General features: G+C 35.3%; 1 protein-coding gene across 2 annotated transcripts in view; it reads left to right on the top strand.

The window, feature by feature from the left end:
• LOC126828363 (ubiquitin carboxyl-terminal hydrolase calypso) overlaps positions 1-12753 on the top strand; it is a 49929-nt gene extending 37176 nt beyond the window's left edge. For both annotated transcript variants that reach the window (XM_050558115.1, XM_050558114.1), the window contains 4 exons: positions 46-595; positions 3379-3494; positions 11583-11675; positions 12476-12753. In XM_050558115.1, the coding sequence (XP_050414072.1) occupies positions 46-595; positions 3379-3494; positions 11583-11675; positions 12476-12676 (960 nt within the window). In that variant the 3' untranslated portion in view covers positions 12677-12753. The remainder of the gene's footprint in view (positions 1-45; positions 596-3378; positions 3495-11582; positions 11676-12475) is intronic.
• Positions 12754-16942: the final 4189 nt, after the last annotated feature.

The raw sequence follows: 16942 nt of genomic DNA, 5'->3' as shown, positions 1-16942 counted from the left end.
TTTCACTGGAGTATATATAAATGAAATTCCTTTTGATTTCCTTAGATGGTGAAAGTAACAAGTTCATCAAATACAGCCATCCACAAAGATAATGGATCACCAAATGAATATAGCAAACAAAAAGATATAGACATTTCTCAATCAAATGAAAAAACTCTTTTAAATGATAATGTAAATACACCACTGATTAAAACAGAAGTTGAATCTACCCTTGATGATCACAAGATGGACCAAACAGACGCAATCTCCATTAGGTCGGTATCAGAACATGTTTCCATGGAGACAGATGTGTCTGCCAGAAAATCTACAGATACGACAGAATCAAGTGTTAAAGAAAAGAATGTTAAAATTCAAATATCAGTTTCAGATGAAAACGATGGAAACATTACCAACACAATACCAAGAACTGTTTCTTTAACAGATGTTACCAAACCATTAACTATAGAAACAAAATTTGCTTGTGGGTCAGGGCCAAGTAGTGAAAGTACTGACACAGCATCAGAAGCAGGCAGTGGTTTCAGTTCTCCTGGAAGTTTCCATATTCCATCTTGTCAAAGCAGTCCCCAGTTCTTAAATGAAGTAACAAGTAGTTCAGGTAATACTGAATCAGTATAAACAGTTTTTTTATATGCCCACATTTTCATGTGGCTGTATTATGCATTGCCCCCTTTCCTCTAGATGTCTGAACTTGGGCATTTATCGGACCATAACTTCCTGGATTATTGCCCCTGATTGTATGAAAATTGCATACATAGCTTCTGGACCCACTAGAGGTCACAATTGTTATTGATTTTTAAATATTGTTCAAAAATATGTAATACATATTCGATTAGATGAAAATTAGAATATATGTTTATATCCCAAAGATCTATAATGGGTTTGATTTTGGGTTATGGCCCTTGACTTTTGCAAAATCTGGACAGAATTTATGGACCCTCTTGAGCCCATTATTTTTGTCCAAATTAGATGAAACTTAAAATATATGTTAAGGATCAAAACATCTTGGATGAGTTTTACATCTGAACTTTGGTTCCGGAGTTATACCTACTTTACCAAAAACCTCATGAACAAGATAGAGGTTAAAGTTTTTTTAACAGAATTATTTTTATCCCACGCAGAATGATGTTAGGGAGGGATATTGAAATGGGCTCCATCCATCCCGACTCCGTTTCCGGATCATATCTCGTAAACTGTTCAAGATATCTTTTTGAAACTTTTTGAAGCAATTGTGGACGCTCTAGAAGCTAAAGTTAATATCCGATTGACTTTAAATTGATACACAGTGTTTAAGGTCATAAGACGAGGAAGGCTATTGATTTTCAGCGATTTTGGATAATTACTGTCAGAGTTATGGCCCTTGATCACTTCAAAAAATTTTGTGGGTGCTCTTGAGGCTAAAGCTAATATCCGATTGACTTTAAATTTATACACATTGTTTAAGGTCATAAGACGAGAAAGGCTATTGATTTTCAGCAATTTCGGATAATTACTGTCAGAGTTATGGCCCTTGATCACTTCAAAAAATCTTGTGGATGCTCTAGAGACTAAAAGTAGGGTTGGATGGCCGAATGGTTAGCACGTGCACGCTGTATCATACGACCTGTCATTGAGTCAACTGGCGTGGTTTAGAATCCCTGGTTGTACGTGACAAGGAGTAGGGTCGCCTGTCCGACCTCGTGGGTTTTCTCAGGGTCCTCCAGTTTCCTCCCACTGCTAAAGACCCCTGTGCACAAGCGAATTATTGAAATAAAATTAAACCATATGTTAGTCCCGAAATGACCTAGTTTGTGTCGAGTGGATGGTAAACCCTATTTCTCTCTCTCTCTAGAGGCTAAAGCTAATATCCGATTGACTTTAAATTTATATGCAGTGTTTGAGGTCATGAGGCGAAGAATCCTATTTATTTTCAACGATTTCCAATAATTACTGCCAAAGTTGTGGCCCTTGATTACTTTGAAAAATCTTGTGACGCTCCAGAGGCTCAAGTTATCATCTGATTGACTTCAGATTGATACACAGAGTTTAAGAGAAGAACAAATATATTGATTTTCAATGAATTTTGATAACTTGAACAGCTATATCCATGATATTAAATGTTCTGATACTAAACGTTAGCATGGGGCAGAACTTTATAAAAACAAAACAAATTCTAATGATTTTCTGATAATTACTTAATGAGTTGTTACTCTTAATCAGATTTAAGTGTATTATTAATGTTTCATTACCGTAACCAGTAAAATCATTTGATAACTCTTGTTGACTGCCCGGACGATTTAGCTGCTGTGGGCGTATGTTTCATTGCCTGGCAACCTATCTTTTATTTTTCCATGGAAACAAATTTGTCTTAGTTTTTGGTGTACAATTCTGTTTCCAGAGCATATCTCAGAAACCATTCAGGATATCTTCATGAAATTTTGTACAAACTTTAACCTATGATAGTAGTTGTGCCTTTTACTAATTAGAAATTTCTCGGATTTAATAATTTTAGTGTTTTCATGGAAACAAATTTCTCTGTTGAATGATTTTCATGTGGACGTATTATGCCGTCGCCCCTGTCTGTCCGGACATCCGTCCGTCCGTCCGTCCACAATTGTTTGTGGACTCTCTACAGGTCACAATTCTTATCCGATTTTGATGAAACTTGAAATATAGGTTTATCCCCAAAAGATCTTGGCTGCTTTCGATATTGGCATGTATCGGATCGAAACTTCATGTATTATGGCCATTTAGTGTACGAAAAATCACGTTTTTAGCTTGTGGACCCTATAGAGGTCACAATTTTTATTCGATTTTGTTGAAACTTGGCCCCTGATTGTACGAAAAATCACGTTTTTAGCTTGTGGACCCAATAGAGTTCATAATTTTTATCCGATTTAAAAAAACGTTTTATGGCCTCTGGTTGTATGAAAAATCACCTTTTTATCTTGTGGTCCCTCCCGAGGTCACAATTTTTATTCGATTTTGTTGAAACTTGGCCCCTGATTGTACGAAAAATCACGTTTTTAGCTTGTGGACCCAATAGAGTTCATAATTTTTATCCGATTTAAAAAAACGTTTTATGGCCTCTGGTTGTATGAAAAATCACCTTTTTATCTTGTGGTCCCTCCCGAGGTCACAATTTTTATCTCATTTATAAAAATGTTCGAATAAATCGGACCAAAACTGCCAGACAAAATAGTGTAAAAATATGGCTTTTGTTTCAGCTTGTTCTCTATCCATCCCTTGCAAAATTTGGGCGTATCTTGCCTGGCAGTCGCTGGTGATATTGAAGCATGTCGGACTGTAATATCCTGCATTATGGCCCCTTATTGTACAAAATCGCTTTTTTTAGATTGTTCTCTGTCCATCTAAGCTACATGATACTGTATTTTCATTCAGATGCTTGTACTATTGATCAGTCTCAAACAGAAGAAAAGATGGATGTTGGAGATGGGAAAATGGCATCTCTTAAAAACAAACATAAAAGTAGTAATCATAATGGATTCAAACCAAAGGTAATTTGTTACATGCCTTGTCACCTATATGGAAATTTGGTTGTATATTGTTTTTGGGAGATTAGATAAAGAATTGACAGTTCTCGCTATATTAGTTAAAATAATAGATAACGTAAATAGAATATGCTGAAAATTTTAGTCAAATTGCTCCACTCTGAACCAAGATATTAACTTTTGAATTTCAGGCTAGCCATGATCATCATTACTAAAGTCAGTAGGATAAAAAACAAGGTCTGTCTGTCCGTCACACTTTTTGGGACACAATAACTCTCTTTCTAATTGACCTAGAATATTAAAACTTGGGGTAGGTGTTTATTAGGTCAATGCCTTGATGGAGTTAGAGGATGAGCATTTTCTACTTAGGGAAAGCAGAGATAATCCATTTGATTGGTTGATGTTTTGGGACACGATAACTTTAGTTCTAATTAAGTGAGAGTGATGAAACTTGGTGTATAGTTGCTTTACATCATTACCTTGACTAAGTTCGATAATGAGCATTTTCTGCTCAGGGTAAGCAGAGTGATTAGCAATTTGATTGGCCGAGACTTTGGAACACAATAACTCTCCTTCTAATTGAGGTAGAATGTTCAAACTTGGTGTAAGTGTTTATTAGGTCAATGCCTTGATGGAGTTCGAAGATGAGAATTTTCTGCTTAGGGTAAGCAGAGATCAGCAATTTGATTTGTTGATGCTTTGGGGCACGAAAACTTTGTTGTAATGATGTGAGAGCGATGAAACTCCGAATATAGATTCATTATATTATTACCTTGACTAAGTTCGATGATGAGAATTTTCTGTTTAGACTAAGGAGAGATAAGCAATTTGATTGGTCAAGACTTTGGAACATAACAACTCTGCTTTTAATTGAGGTAGAATGTTCATTAGGTGAATGTCTTGACTGATTTCAGTGATTAACATTTCGAGCTGAAGCTAAACAGAGCTAATCATTTTCATTGGTCGATGCTTTGGTACAAGATAATCTTGATTCTATCCGATAGAGCGTGATGAAACTTAGTGTATAGTTTGATTGCTGGATACTGTTGAAAAAAATAAATGTGCGATTAATTAATATGTGTCATCTATTTATTTTGGGATTTCAGCGGGGAACATCAGCCTCACTGTTGGCTTGTTTTTTAAAAAATGTATTCCAATCCTCTAAATATCGCAGGCTAGCGATGGCATCGAGATTTGATTATGGTCTGGATAAGTTAATTAATGTCTAATTAATAATTTAGATCTCTTGCATAATGTATATTTAAATCATGTCTATGTTATATATCCATACTTCCATTCATATTTAGTTTCAAATCAATCAATTTATTTGGTTTTACAGATTACCTTCTAATTTAAGGAAGGTGATACCCATCTTTGAATGCTTTAAATTCATATTTAATGTAAGGAATGTAAATTTTCTCCTGTGGTGTTGAAATATTGATAGTCTGCGTCATGTTTCTGATTTTACTTAAACTTCTCCTATTCATTCATTATTTGTGGATAGTTATCAGTGTACAAGTCTCTACAAGATAGGAGTATTTGGGTATGAAATATACTTGGATGAATCTTGTAACGTTTGTGTCCTTTAATTCAGAGGAAAAATCCTATTGATTGTGTACAATTACTTCCAGAGTTATCTCCCTTGAATAATTTGAAAACTCTTGTGGATGCTCTAGAGCAGTGGTAGCAAACCTTTTAGATACACCATACGTCATAGCATAATGAGTCGCAATGAGGAATTTTGAAAATTGAGTTATTGTCATTTTCACATTCTCCAACTCATTACTTTCAATTTGATGTATAGTTGGTTTGAATCGGGCAAAAATTGACTGAGCTGTGTCCATTTGAAGCTACCCAACTCCCAAAAGTAAGTTTTGAGAAAAATTTGGTATGTTCCAAAACAAAATCCCATAGCAACCAGGCCATTTATTTGCTGTTTTGTCGTTGAATATATCTTTCTAGGGATTTTCAGGCTGCTGAAGACGAAAATTGTAGTAAAAATTTGATCCAACAATTTCTGCCATTAATTTGCTATTTTGTCGTTTAATATTTTTTTCATTTAGGATTTCAAGGGTACTGAAGACGACAATCCAATCGTAGTAAATGCACTCTTTTCATTAACGAAAAACATCCACAACACATGCGGCATATTCACATGATAGTATTATACTGAAGAACAATCTATACATTAGTAGTCTATGTTTTGTATATTATAACTTTGGTGAGATTAACTTCAGTCATAATCTCATCAATTAATTAGCACCTTAGTGCCAGCTAGTGGTCAGGAGATTAAGGTTGTTGATTGGGTAATCATCAAAGAAGCTGCCACACTTGTAGCATGTTCTTTTAACACGTGAATTAAAATAAGGTTTTGCGTGTACGATAGGTCTATTATTATTTTCAGGTACCGTAACGGTATCAAAATATGAGTCGCTTTTGTGCACTTTGGCTTTGGGAATTAAACAATCGCAGACTGTTTTACCCACTCGAGAATCGTCTCATTTTTTCGACCTATAATGATAAGAGAATTTTAAATAATAATATTCAATATGCATTCCTTACTTTGCATGCCGTATCAAGAAGCGACAGTAAACGGAATTCTGCTATCAATAAAATTCTCCTCTAAAAGAAAATTATTATTGGCCATTTTGTTTATTTCCATTTAAGGCCTATTAATTATTTTTTGTCCCCCGCCTGTCTGTTTGTCTGTCCGTCCATCTGTCTGTCTGTCTGTCACACTCTTTGGGACACAATAACTTGGTGTAGATGTTTATTAGGTCAGTCTAGACTAAGCAGAGATAAGCAATTTGATTGGTTGATGCTTTGGTACACGATAACAACACAAATTATCATCCAATCTGAATGAAATTTATATGCACCCTTTAAATTATTGAAACAATAACCCTATTGAATTTCAGGAATTTCCGTTAATTACATCTAGAGTTATGGCCCTTGTTTAACTTTGTCAAACCCTGTGAACGCTCTAACAACATTATTTAAATTAGTGAAACAAAGAAGCCTGTTGAATTTCAGCAAATTATGTTAATTATGTCTAATGTTATGGCCCCTTGTTTCACTTTGTTGAACCCTGTGAACGCTTTATCAACAAAAGTTATCATCTGATATGTATGAAATTTATGTGCATCATTTAGATTTGTGCAACGAAGAAGCCTATTGAATTTCAGCAAATTCTGTTAATTACTTCTAGAGTTATGACCCTTGTTTCTCTTTGTTGCACCTTGTAAACGCTTTACAGACGTCTCATCTAACTAACCTGGTTTTTTCCGTGTGACTCACAGATTCACAACCCTTCTCCCGATTTCTCGCACAGGAGAAAATATTTCACGGAAAATGGTCATGTACCAATGCTACTTTTCTTTCACAAAGGGAGATAACTCCCTTACTTCCGTTTCATAAATCGACCTCATGATTGGCTGAATTTGACTAGAATCTTCTAATTGTGGTATGGTTGACAGCCCAATGTGTGTTTGTGATTATTATTGTTTGAAGTAAATAAAGTATAATGGTAGCAGAGTACACGAGTGTAGCTGATAAAATAGAGACCTGTTAGTACAAGGTTCTTCCTGTTACTGTCATTTTTCCCAGTGGCTAGTAAACATCTATGCAATTTTGACAATTCTCCCGCGAAGAGAAAATATTTCATGCCACGTGACTTTAGCAACTAGCGTGAAATCGGAAGCCTGAAATTTAGCTGACTTTCAGTCTGCGATTTTGGATTATTTTATCATTGCATTATATTACTAAGTTAGCGACAGTATTATAATACTTTGATATCGATCACAATATATGCATATAATCTGACTCAAAAGTTACCGAAATCTGAGCGCAATTACCATTTATGTACTGGAGAGACTAGTGGGAAAATACCGCTCTGACGTCACGTTTCTGGGGATTTCCATTCACTCGATCACAGCCATAGACTGAAATTTGCTACTTTCGACTAAATGTAGCCTGCTCTTTATCTGATATAAATATTTTATATATTATCATTCAAATTTTTATACGCCCACATTTTCATGTGGACGTATTATGCCGTCGCCCCTGTCCGTCCGTCCACAATTGTTTGTGGACTCTCTACAGGTCACAATTCTTATCCGATTTTGACGAAACTTGAAATATAGGTTTATCCCCAAAAGATCTTGGCTGCTTTCGATATTGGCATGTATCGGATCGAAACTTCATGGATTATGGCCCCTGATTGTACGAAAAATCACGTTTTTAGCTTGTGGACCCTATAGAGGTCACAATTTCTATCCGATTTTGTTGAAACTTAAAATGTAAGTTAATAACCCAAAGATCTCAGTTCCTTTCGATATTCACGCATATCGGACCGTAACTTCCTGAATTATGGCCCCTTACTGTACGGAGAATCGCTTTTTTAGCTTGTGGACCCTATATAGGTCATAATTTTTATCCGATTTAAAAAATCGTATTATTATATTACCGTTACACCCTAAGGATGGCTGAGTTCGAATTTCGTGAAATTCAGCCCAAAACTGACAGACAAAATAGCGTAAATAGCGTAAAAAATATGGTATATCAAGGTTGTGGACCCAATAGAGGTCACAATTTTTATCCGATTTTGTTGAAACTTGAAATGTAAGTTTATAACCTAAAGATCTCGGTTCCTTTCGATATTTGCGCATATCGGACCGTAACTTTCTGAATTATGGCCCCTGATTGTACAAAAAATCGCGTTTTTAGCTTGTGGACCCTAGAGAGGTCATAATTTTTATCCGTTTTAAAAAAAACATATTATTATATCACCGTTCCACCCTAAGGATGACTGAGTTCGAATTTCGTGAAAATCGGCCCAAAATTGGCAGACAAAATGGCCGCCGTTCGTTCTCAAATAGTGTAAGAATATGGTATATCAAGGTTGTGGACCCTATAGAGTTCACAATTTTTATCCGATTTTGGTGAAACTTAAAATGTAAGTTTATAACCCAAAGATCTCAGATCCTTTCGATATTCACGCATATCGGACCGTAACTTCCTGAATTATGGCCCCTGATTGTATGAAAAATCGAGTTTTTAGCTTGTGGACCCTATAGAGGTCATAATTTTTATCCGATTTAAAAAAACTTATTATTATATCACCGTTACACCCTAAGGACGACTAAGTTCGAATTTCGTGAAAATCGGCCCAAAATTGACAGACAAAGTGGCTGCCGTTCGTTCTCAAATAGCGTAAAAATATTGTATATCAAGGTTGTGGACCCTATAGAGGTCACAATTTTTATCCGATTTTGTTGAAACTTGAAATGTAAGTTTATAACACAAAGATCTCAGTTCCTTTCGATATTTGCCCATATCGAATTGTAATTTCCTAAATTATGGCCCTTGATTGTAGGAAAAATCACTTTCTTGTTAGCTTGTTCTCTATCCATCTCTCGAAAATGTGGGGGTATACTGCCTGGCAGCTGCTGGTTTAACAATTTTTATAAGTTTTAGCAGTTTTAAAATTGGTACGAGCATGAACCATATAATATTTTAAGGTCCATGCTACAAGCGATTCTATACCGCTTATGACGTCACTCAGATTTTATGACTGAAAAGCACTTATCTGGAGTGCCGTAGTAAAGTGTTTGGGGTAGCATTTTATGTATATTTTCACAAAAGCTTTCCCCAAAATTTTTTCTGTCATTAAAAATATTGACCGGAAGCCGAAAAAGAATTTCCATTTGTTGTATGCAGCAAAAATGAGTGCACAGTATATAGTGCTAAAGAGTGATGCATGAGAGAGAGAGAGAAATGGGGTTTAACGTCCACTCGACACAAAATAGGTCATTTTGGGACTAACACATGGTTAAATTTTTTTTCAATAATTCTCTTGCGTGTAGGGGTCTTTAGCAGTGGGAGGAAAGCGGAGGACCTGGAGAAAACCCACGAGGTTGGACATGCAACCCTACTCCTTGTCATGTACAACCGGGGAATCAAAATCCTGCCAGTTGACTCATTGATAGACCGTATGATACAGTGCAGCGTGCACATGCTAACCATTCGGCCATCCAACCCACGAGTGATGAATGAAAATGAAGGTATTTGATGAAAAAAATCTCCTTGATTCTCCTGTTTTTTCATTACTGGTCTCCTGTTTTTTTCATACCGGGGGGTTGACACGTCTGACGCTTTAACAACAAAAGTTATCATATGATCTGTGTGAAATTTATATGCTTCATTTAGAATAATAAAACGAAGAAGCCTATTGAATTTCAGTAATTTTTGTTTATAACTTTTACAGTTATGGCCCTTGTTTAACCCCGTTGAACCTTGTGAATGCTCGAATTACGAAGGTTATCATCCGGTCTCCGTGAAATTTATATGCGTCATTTAAATTAGTGAAATAAAGAAGCCGATTGAATTTCAACAATTTCTGTTAATGACTTCTAGAGTAATGGCCCTTGTTTCCCTTTGTTGGACCTTGTGAACACTCAAAAAACAAAAGTTAACATCCAATCTATATGAAATTTATATGCATTATTTAGATTAGTCAAATGAAGAAGTCTATTGAATTTCAGAAATGTCCGTCAATTACATCTAGAGTTATGGCTCTTGTTTTACTTTATTCAACTCTGTGAACGCTCGAACGACAAATGTTATCATCCGATTTGTATGAAAATCTCGCTGTTGTGACGATTAATCTTCAGGTTCACTGTTACGGCATCTATAACTGATACTGTAACACTACCTTAGTGATAACAGAGATCAGTTTAGTACATATGGGGTTTATTTACATCAGAACAGAATATAAGACATCTACATACAAAACAATACAGGAACTAGACTACCACAGGAACACATCAGGACGGTACATAACTATATTAAATCCACCATTTCGCCCCTCTGCCAAGGCAGCAGCTGAACTCAGGTGAGACCATGCACTCGTCCAAGCCTCTCTTCTCCTCCCAGCTCGTCTCTGGTTGTCTCGTATCTGCGTCTCTCCTCTCTCTAGACGTCTATAAACTCCTGCTGATATACACTCCGACAATAGGTAATACTCATGAACATACATGCAATTGTCTCTTTATCACGTCATCGTATGCTTACTGACCAGTGTGTATTCCTTTGAAGTCATGAAGAGCTTGAACACAGATCATATGTTGTTTGTAAATGACATATGGGATTAATTAGATGTTTAATTAGATCATAGCCAGTTTGTGCCTTAACAGAAGTATATACAGGGTTGAAAAATCAACATTATATTATCAAAAGCAGCTTAAGTCAATAAGTTCTATGCACCTAAATGATTGTTTAATTTGATGAAAGTTGTCACAGTTGTCCGAAAAAATAGCTGCTCCATGTACGCAAATAGTGTATTATATCTAGAGAGCATGCGCAATAAATACTGTCGGTGTAGACTGGAATAACCAGACGCTAGAGATTGCCATTTGATTGAGACTTTTGGCATATTTCGCCAAACATAACTGATTTGAAACGGAAACAAATAAATGTAAATCCGTTTATGCATTCATATTACATTGTTATATTTGTTGCGATCCATTTGTGTCAATTTCTAGGTCCCAAATATTAGCGATTTAGCTCCTTTAAGGTCATGAGACAAAATATAGTGTTGTAAATGTTTTGATTACTGACAAAGAAAAAATATGTGACAACCCTTGTTGACTGCCCGGACGACTTAGTTGTTGTGGGTGTATGTTTCGTTGCCTGGCAACCTATCATTTTTTTTTAAGCTTGTTCTCTGTCCATCTCTTGCATGGTAACTGCTTGTTTAACTACAAAAGAATAGATATGCAACAAGCCTTGTCTACTGCTCTGAGGTCTTAGCTGCTGTGGGTGCATGTTTAGTTGCCAGGCAACATATCTTGAATGTATATTTTATTTAAACAGAGTACTTGTCTCCACATGGATATAGGAATTATTTGAGATTACTTTTACACTGTTCTTCATATATTAACAATTGAAGGATGTCTTCATCTATATGTCATTGTGGTGAATATATTAAACATCCTCTACTGATATAATTAGGATACAAATAAGGTCAATACTGTACAGATTTGCATATTCTATCATATAATCACGTAATCCAACATTTATATATCGTTTCAATAGGATTTAGTGTCATTGTTGAAAAATGTGGAAAAGGAGATTAATACCTGTGAAACAAATCTCAAGGAAGAAAATGAAAAGAGAAAAAAATACAAGGTAATAATTAATACACATCCTCATTGGATATGGTTGAAGGCAACTTGCAGTCCTATTGTCTATATACATTTTTTACTTCTACTCTGTAGGCATATTGACTGGGAGGAATGTTTTTATACGCCCACATGGAAATGTTGTCGTATATTGCTGTTGCCTATGTCCGTCCATCCATCTGTTGTCCACAATTTTATGTGAACACTCTACAGAGTACAGACTACATTTATTATTTGATCAGTTTAAAATTTATATATATTGTTTATATCAGTGAGATGAAGAATGCACTAATTACAAAAGTTATCATCTGATCTGTATTAAATTTACATGCATTATTTAAATTAGTAAAATGAAGAAGCCTATTGAATTTCAACAATTGCTGTTTACAACTTCTAGAGTTATGGTTCTTGTTTCACTTTTTTTATCCTTGGGAACGCTCTATCGACAAAAGTTATCACCCGATCTGTATGCATTATTAAAATCACTAAATCAAAGAATCCTATTGAATTTCAACAATTTCTGTTAATTACTTCTAGAGTTATGGCCTTTGTTTCACTTTGTTGAACCTTGTGAAAGCTCAATTAACAAAAGTTATCATGCGATATCTATGAAATTATATGCATTATTAAGATGACTAAAACAAAGAAGCCTATTGAATTTCAACAATTTCCTTTAATTACTTCTAGAGTTATGGTCCTTGTTTCATTTTGTTGAACCTTGATGACAATTAATTTTTATCAGATTAGTTTTGATGTTGAGTTGCCAATGAATTATTATATTACTGTATTTATATTTTGTAATTACAGATTGATGACTGTAGAAGAACACATAACTATGATGAGTTTATAACTCTGTTTTTATCAATGTTAGCCGAACAAGGTTTATTACACAGTTTAGTAGAAGAACATGTTAATAATAAAAAAAGGACAAATATTGGACGTTTACAATCAAAGACATTGACAAGTGCTGATAAGAAAAGGCGTACAAAAACTAAAAAACGACGTTAAATTGTGAGGAAATGTGTTCTGTAAAAATGTGTACAAAATGTATGTTAATTGTCACGAATTAAAGGCTTTAGATTTTAGCTTTTTATTTACCCCACAACCTAACTTCCTTTTGCTGTCACATTTCAATTGATTTCACAAGAACTGCCGAGACAATTTCAAATAGTGTACAAAGGTTAGTGGGAATTGCACAACAATAATATAGATCTGACACACATTGATATAAGTGGTTGAATATACAGTGGTTTTTAGTGGAAATAGATTGAATTGTCTCCATTTATATCTGGTACATACTACATTGTGAGTGTATTAATTTCTTTTGTGATGTAATGTCAGTTCAAACAAAGAAATGTTTAGTGACCATTTAATGGTAAAATGTGTGTCTTTATTATTGCCTGTGAATCACCCCTGATACACTGACATACCTTAAAGAAACAGAGAAGTTTAAAACAGTCAGATGGATTCAACTTTTCAAATTGCCTGGATTCAATTATTCAGGAGTCATTGGAAGATTGGGGCTCTTCTCAGTGGCGGTGCCAGCCGTCGGTGATTGGAGGGGCAAAGCTGGGGCAAAGTCGAAGGTTAAGGGGGCAAAGGCACGAGCTTCAACTTGGGGTAAGGGGCTCCCCCAGAAAATTTTGAAAAACAGGTTGCTGGAAATGCAGCCTGGCAGTATTTCAGGCACTGATCGATGAGGTAAAGTGTCAAACGAACGGACTTGCGAATCACGACGAAGCCCACCCACGAGCGTCAAAGTAGGGAGTCCTCCCCCAGAAAATTTTGAAAAATAGACTGCCAGAAATGCTGTCTTACAGTATTCTGTCAGGCACCGATCGTCGAGATAAATAGATCTGCCCAGATACTGTTCGTCGACTGATCACTAGTTTATCCGACGAATTCCCCTTGTGATCGCCAAAGTAGCGAGTCCATTGGGTACCTCGCCAAGAAAATTTTGAAAAATAGACTGTCGGAAATGCTCTACAACATGCAAGTTTATGACTAAGTGGGGATGTGGGATTTATTCACCGTAGAAGGTATTGATTACCGAAACGTATCACAAAGACTTTTTTTTATTTTCTAAAATTATTGGGGGGGCAAACAGAGGGCAGACCAGATTAATGGGCGGGCAAATGCCCCCCCTTGCCCCCCCCCCCCCCACTGGCTATTCTGAATATATACAACGTTGATCTGGAAGCATTCTAAGACACTATTTGTCAGTATTCTGTAATATTGCAGAAATATTTCCAAATACATTTTTATACGTCCACATATTGCCGTCGCCCTTGTGTGTTTCTCTTTATCGTCTACAGGCCACAATTCTTAACTGATTGTCTTGAAACTTTACATACTTATTCCTTATACCCAAAGGATGACCTCTATTATTTTTGATGCATGCTCGACCCCCTGGAACCGAGCCACGCCCAATTTTTGTTTGTGTCTGGGTTTCGCCTACAGGCCGCAATTCTTAACAGATCCTTTTGAAACGGTCATACCTATTCCTTATACCCTAAGGATGATCCCTATTGGTTTTTGGTGAATGCTCGACCCCCAAGGATAGAGCCACACCCATTTTTTCTTTGTGTGTCTGTGTGTTGCCTACAGGCCACAATTCTTAATGGATCATCTTGGAACTTGGCATATATATTCCTTATAGCCAAAGGAAGGCAACTATTGATTTTGGTGCATGTCCCCACCTCCAGGTGCAAAGCCACACCAAAATTTTGTGTTTATCATATACAGGCCGCAATTCTGAATGGATCAGCTTGGAACTTAGCATATGTATTCTATATAGCCTAAGAGCAGCAACTATTGATTTTGGTGCATGTCCCGACCCCCAAGGGCAGTCACTCCCAACTTATGTATTTAGTGGCCGAATGCCATAATTCTGAATGGATTATCTTGGAACTTGGTATACTTATTCCTTATACCCTGAGGACGGCAACTATTGAATTTGGTGCATAATTTCCAGCGTTAGCGATGTTCTATAGTTCCAGATATCAACTGGAAAGACTGAAATGTCTATTAAATCGGTGTTAGCCCCCCCCCTTATAAAGATAACCCTAGTAATATGTGTAGTTTTATATTCAATAAATATTGTGTTTAATGTAGTACTTCAGACAAAAACTTTAATGTGTATCCTAATGGTTTTTGCTCTGTTTACAAATGACAAAAGTTAATAGATAAATGTAACACATATTAATATAGCCCTAATTATAATTATTGGCTGCAATGAATCATGTGACTTAAAATTACAATTTCCCACCTCATGTTTTACATGTACATTCAACTTTCAATAATGAATATAATAAGCAGGACCAATATAAAAAATAAAGTGTATATAGCTTTCAGATGTTACTATCCACTCTTCAACACCATTTTATCGTCCAATTCCCATCCATTGCATGATGGGATCTAAGTTTTCACCAGTTACGCTTTCTTCTGGTTTCGAGTCATGTGCACGATTATATTTGTTTTTACGATTTCTCCATATTGTAGAATCTTGTGGATATTTCCATATTGAAGCAGAGAAATTATAATTCGTTGGTGGATCTTCATCTAAAGCATGTTTTAATAGATCCGATAGGTTACTGTGCACACTATCTTTCAGAATCCCAAGTATATTTCTGCCCGATCGATGGGTATCCATTTTTTTCACCATTTCTTTTAATTTCCACAGTCTTTTGCCGATTCCCATGTTAAAATTATTTAAATCAACATCTCTTCGTTTGTCATACAAGCCAATATTATCCCTTGATGATATGGCCGTGCTGGTAGCTAGCTCTACAGCTGTTCTTTTCATAGTATCTAAAGTATTTAAAGTGTCTTTCATTATTTCTTTGTTTGGCTCTGAAAGTAAAAAAAGAATCAAATCTGTTACGAATATAAACCAGTCACTCTATCATTTATCATCTTGTGTGATTTTATGGTTTATTCCTGTATTTCTACAAAAATTCTGTTCCATTATCGACAGTTGGTATTGCAGAAAAAGTTATCATCCGATATTTATGAAATTTATAGACATTTGAATTTGTAAAACAAAGAAGTATATTGAATTTTTAACAATTCATGGCTCTTGTGTTACTTTGTAGAAGCTTGTGGATGCTCTCACGACAAAATTTATCTTGTGATCTGTTTTAAATTTTTGTGCGTTATTTAAATTATTTAAAACGGAGAAGACTATCAAATTTCAACAATTTCTGTTTAAAAGATTATAGTTAGAGCCCTTGTTTCAGTTTGAAGAAAGTGGAATCCTTGTGACCACTTTAATGACAAAGATTATCATCTGATTTATGTGCATTATTTATTACTTCTAGAGTTATGGCCCTTGTTTCACTTTGTAAAATCTTGTGAATGCTCGAACAACAAAAGTTATCATCAGATCTGTATGAAATGAATATCAGTGTCTTGTGCTTCCATTACCTACAAAAGTATAAATAGGTGACAACCCTTGTTAATTGCTCGGACGAGTTAGCTGCTGTGGGTGTACGTTTCATTGCCTGGCAACCTATCCTTAGAGTCAATCATAATTTACAATTTTATCTAAAGTATCAAGTACAGAGTCCATCATAATATACTACTATACAACAACTGTATATTATACTAGTATGTAATAACTGTATCTAATGTATCAAGTATCTAAAATGTGTCAAATTACTTCAACATAGCATTAGTATATTAACATTGTATTAACTATTAAAGGAGCATTAGGAAAGATTAGATAAAGAGCTGACAGTACTCACTGTAATAGTTCAAAAATATATAATGAAAACAGAATATGCTGAAAATTTCAGTCACATTGCTTCACCCTGAACCGAGATATTAGCAATTCAATTTTAGGCTAGCCTCGATCGTCATTACTAACGTTGGTTCGATAATAAATAAAGTCTTTACCCATCTTTTCGCTAAATTATCCATCACAAAATGTATTCAATCGCAGCCTAATGCCTGTTTAAGTTAAGCATAATATATAATATGTATCGAATACATCAAGAGTACAAAGTCAGATATGTTTCTATATAATCGTTATATCAATTTATGTATTAGATACGTAAAGGTTGTATCAAAGAATATATCTGATACATTACTCTTTCAGACATTGTGTTAATGACATGCATCGAATAAGAATCAAACAATTTTACTGTGTAACAGTATATCAATGTATATGCAAACATTGTATCAAAGTGTTTATCAAAATACAAAGATTTTATTATTAAAGGAGGTGGCAACTTAACATTTAGCATAATACCTTACTTTGTAAATAAAATGAAA

This window comes from Patella vulgata, chromosome 7, assembly GCF_932274485.2.
Source record: "Patella vulgata chromosome 7, xgPatVulg1.2, whole genome shotgun sequence".
NCBI lineage: Eukaryota > Metazoa > Mollusca > Gastropoda > Patellidae > Patella > Patella vulgata.
Note: the sequence above shows the minus strand (reverse complement) of the source record. Positions and strands in the feature narration are given on the sequence as shown.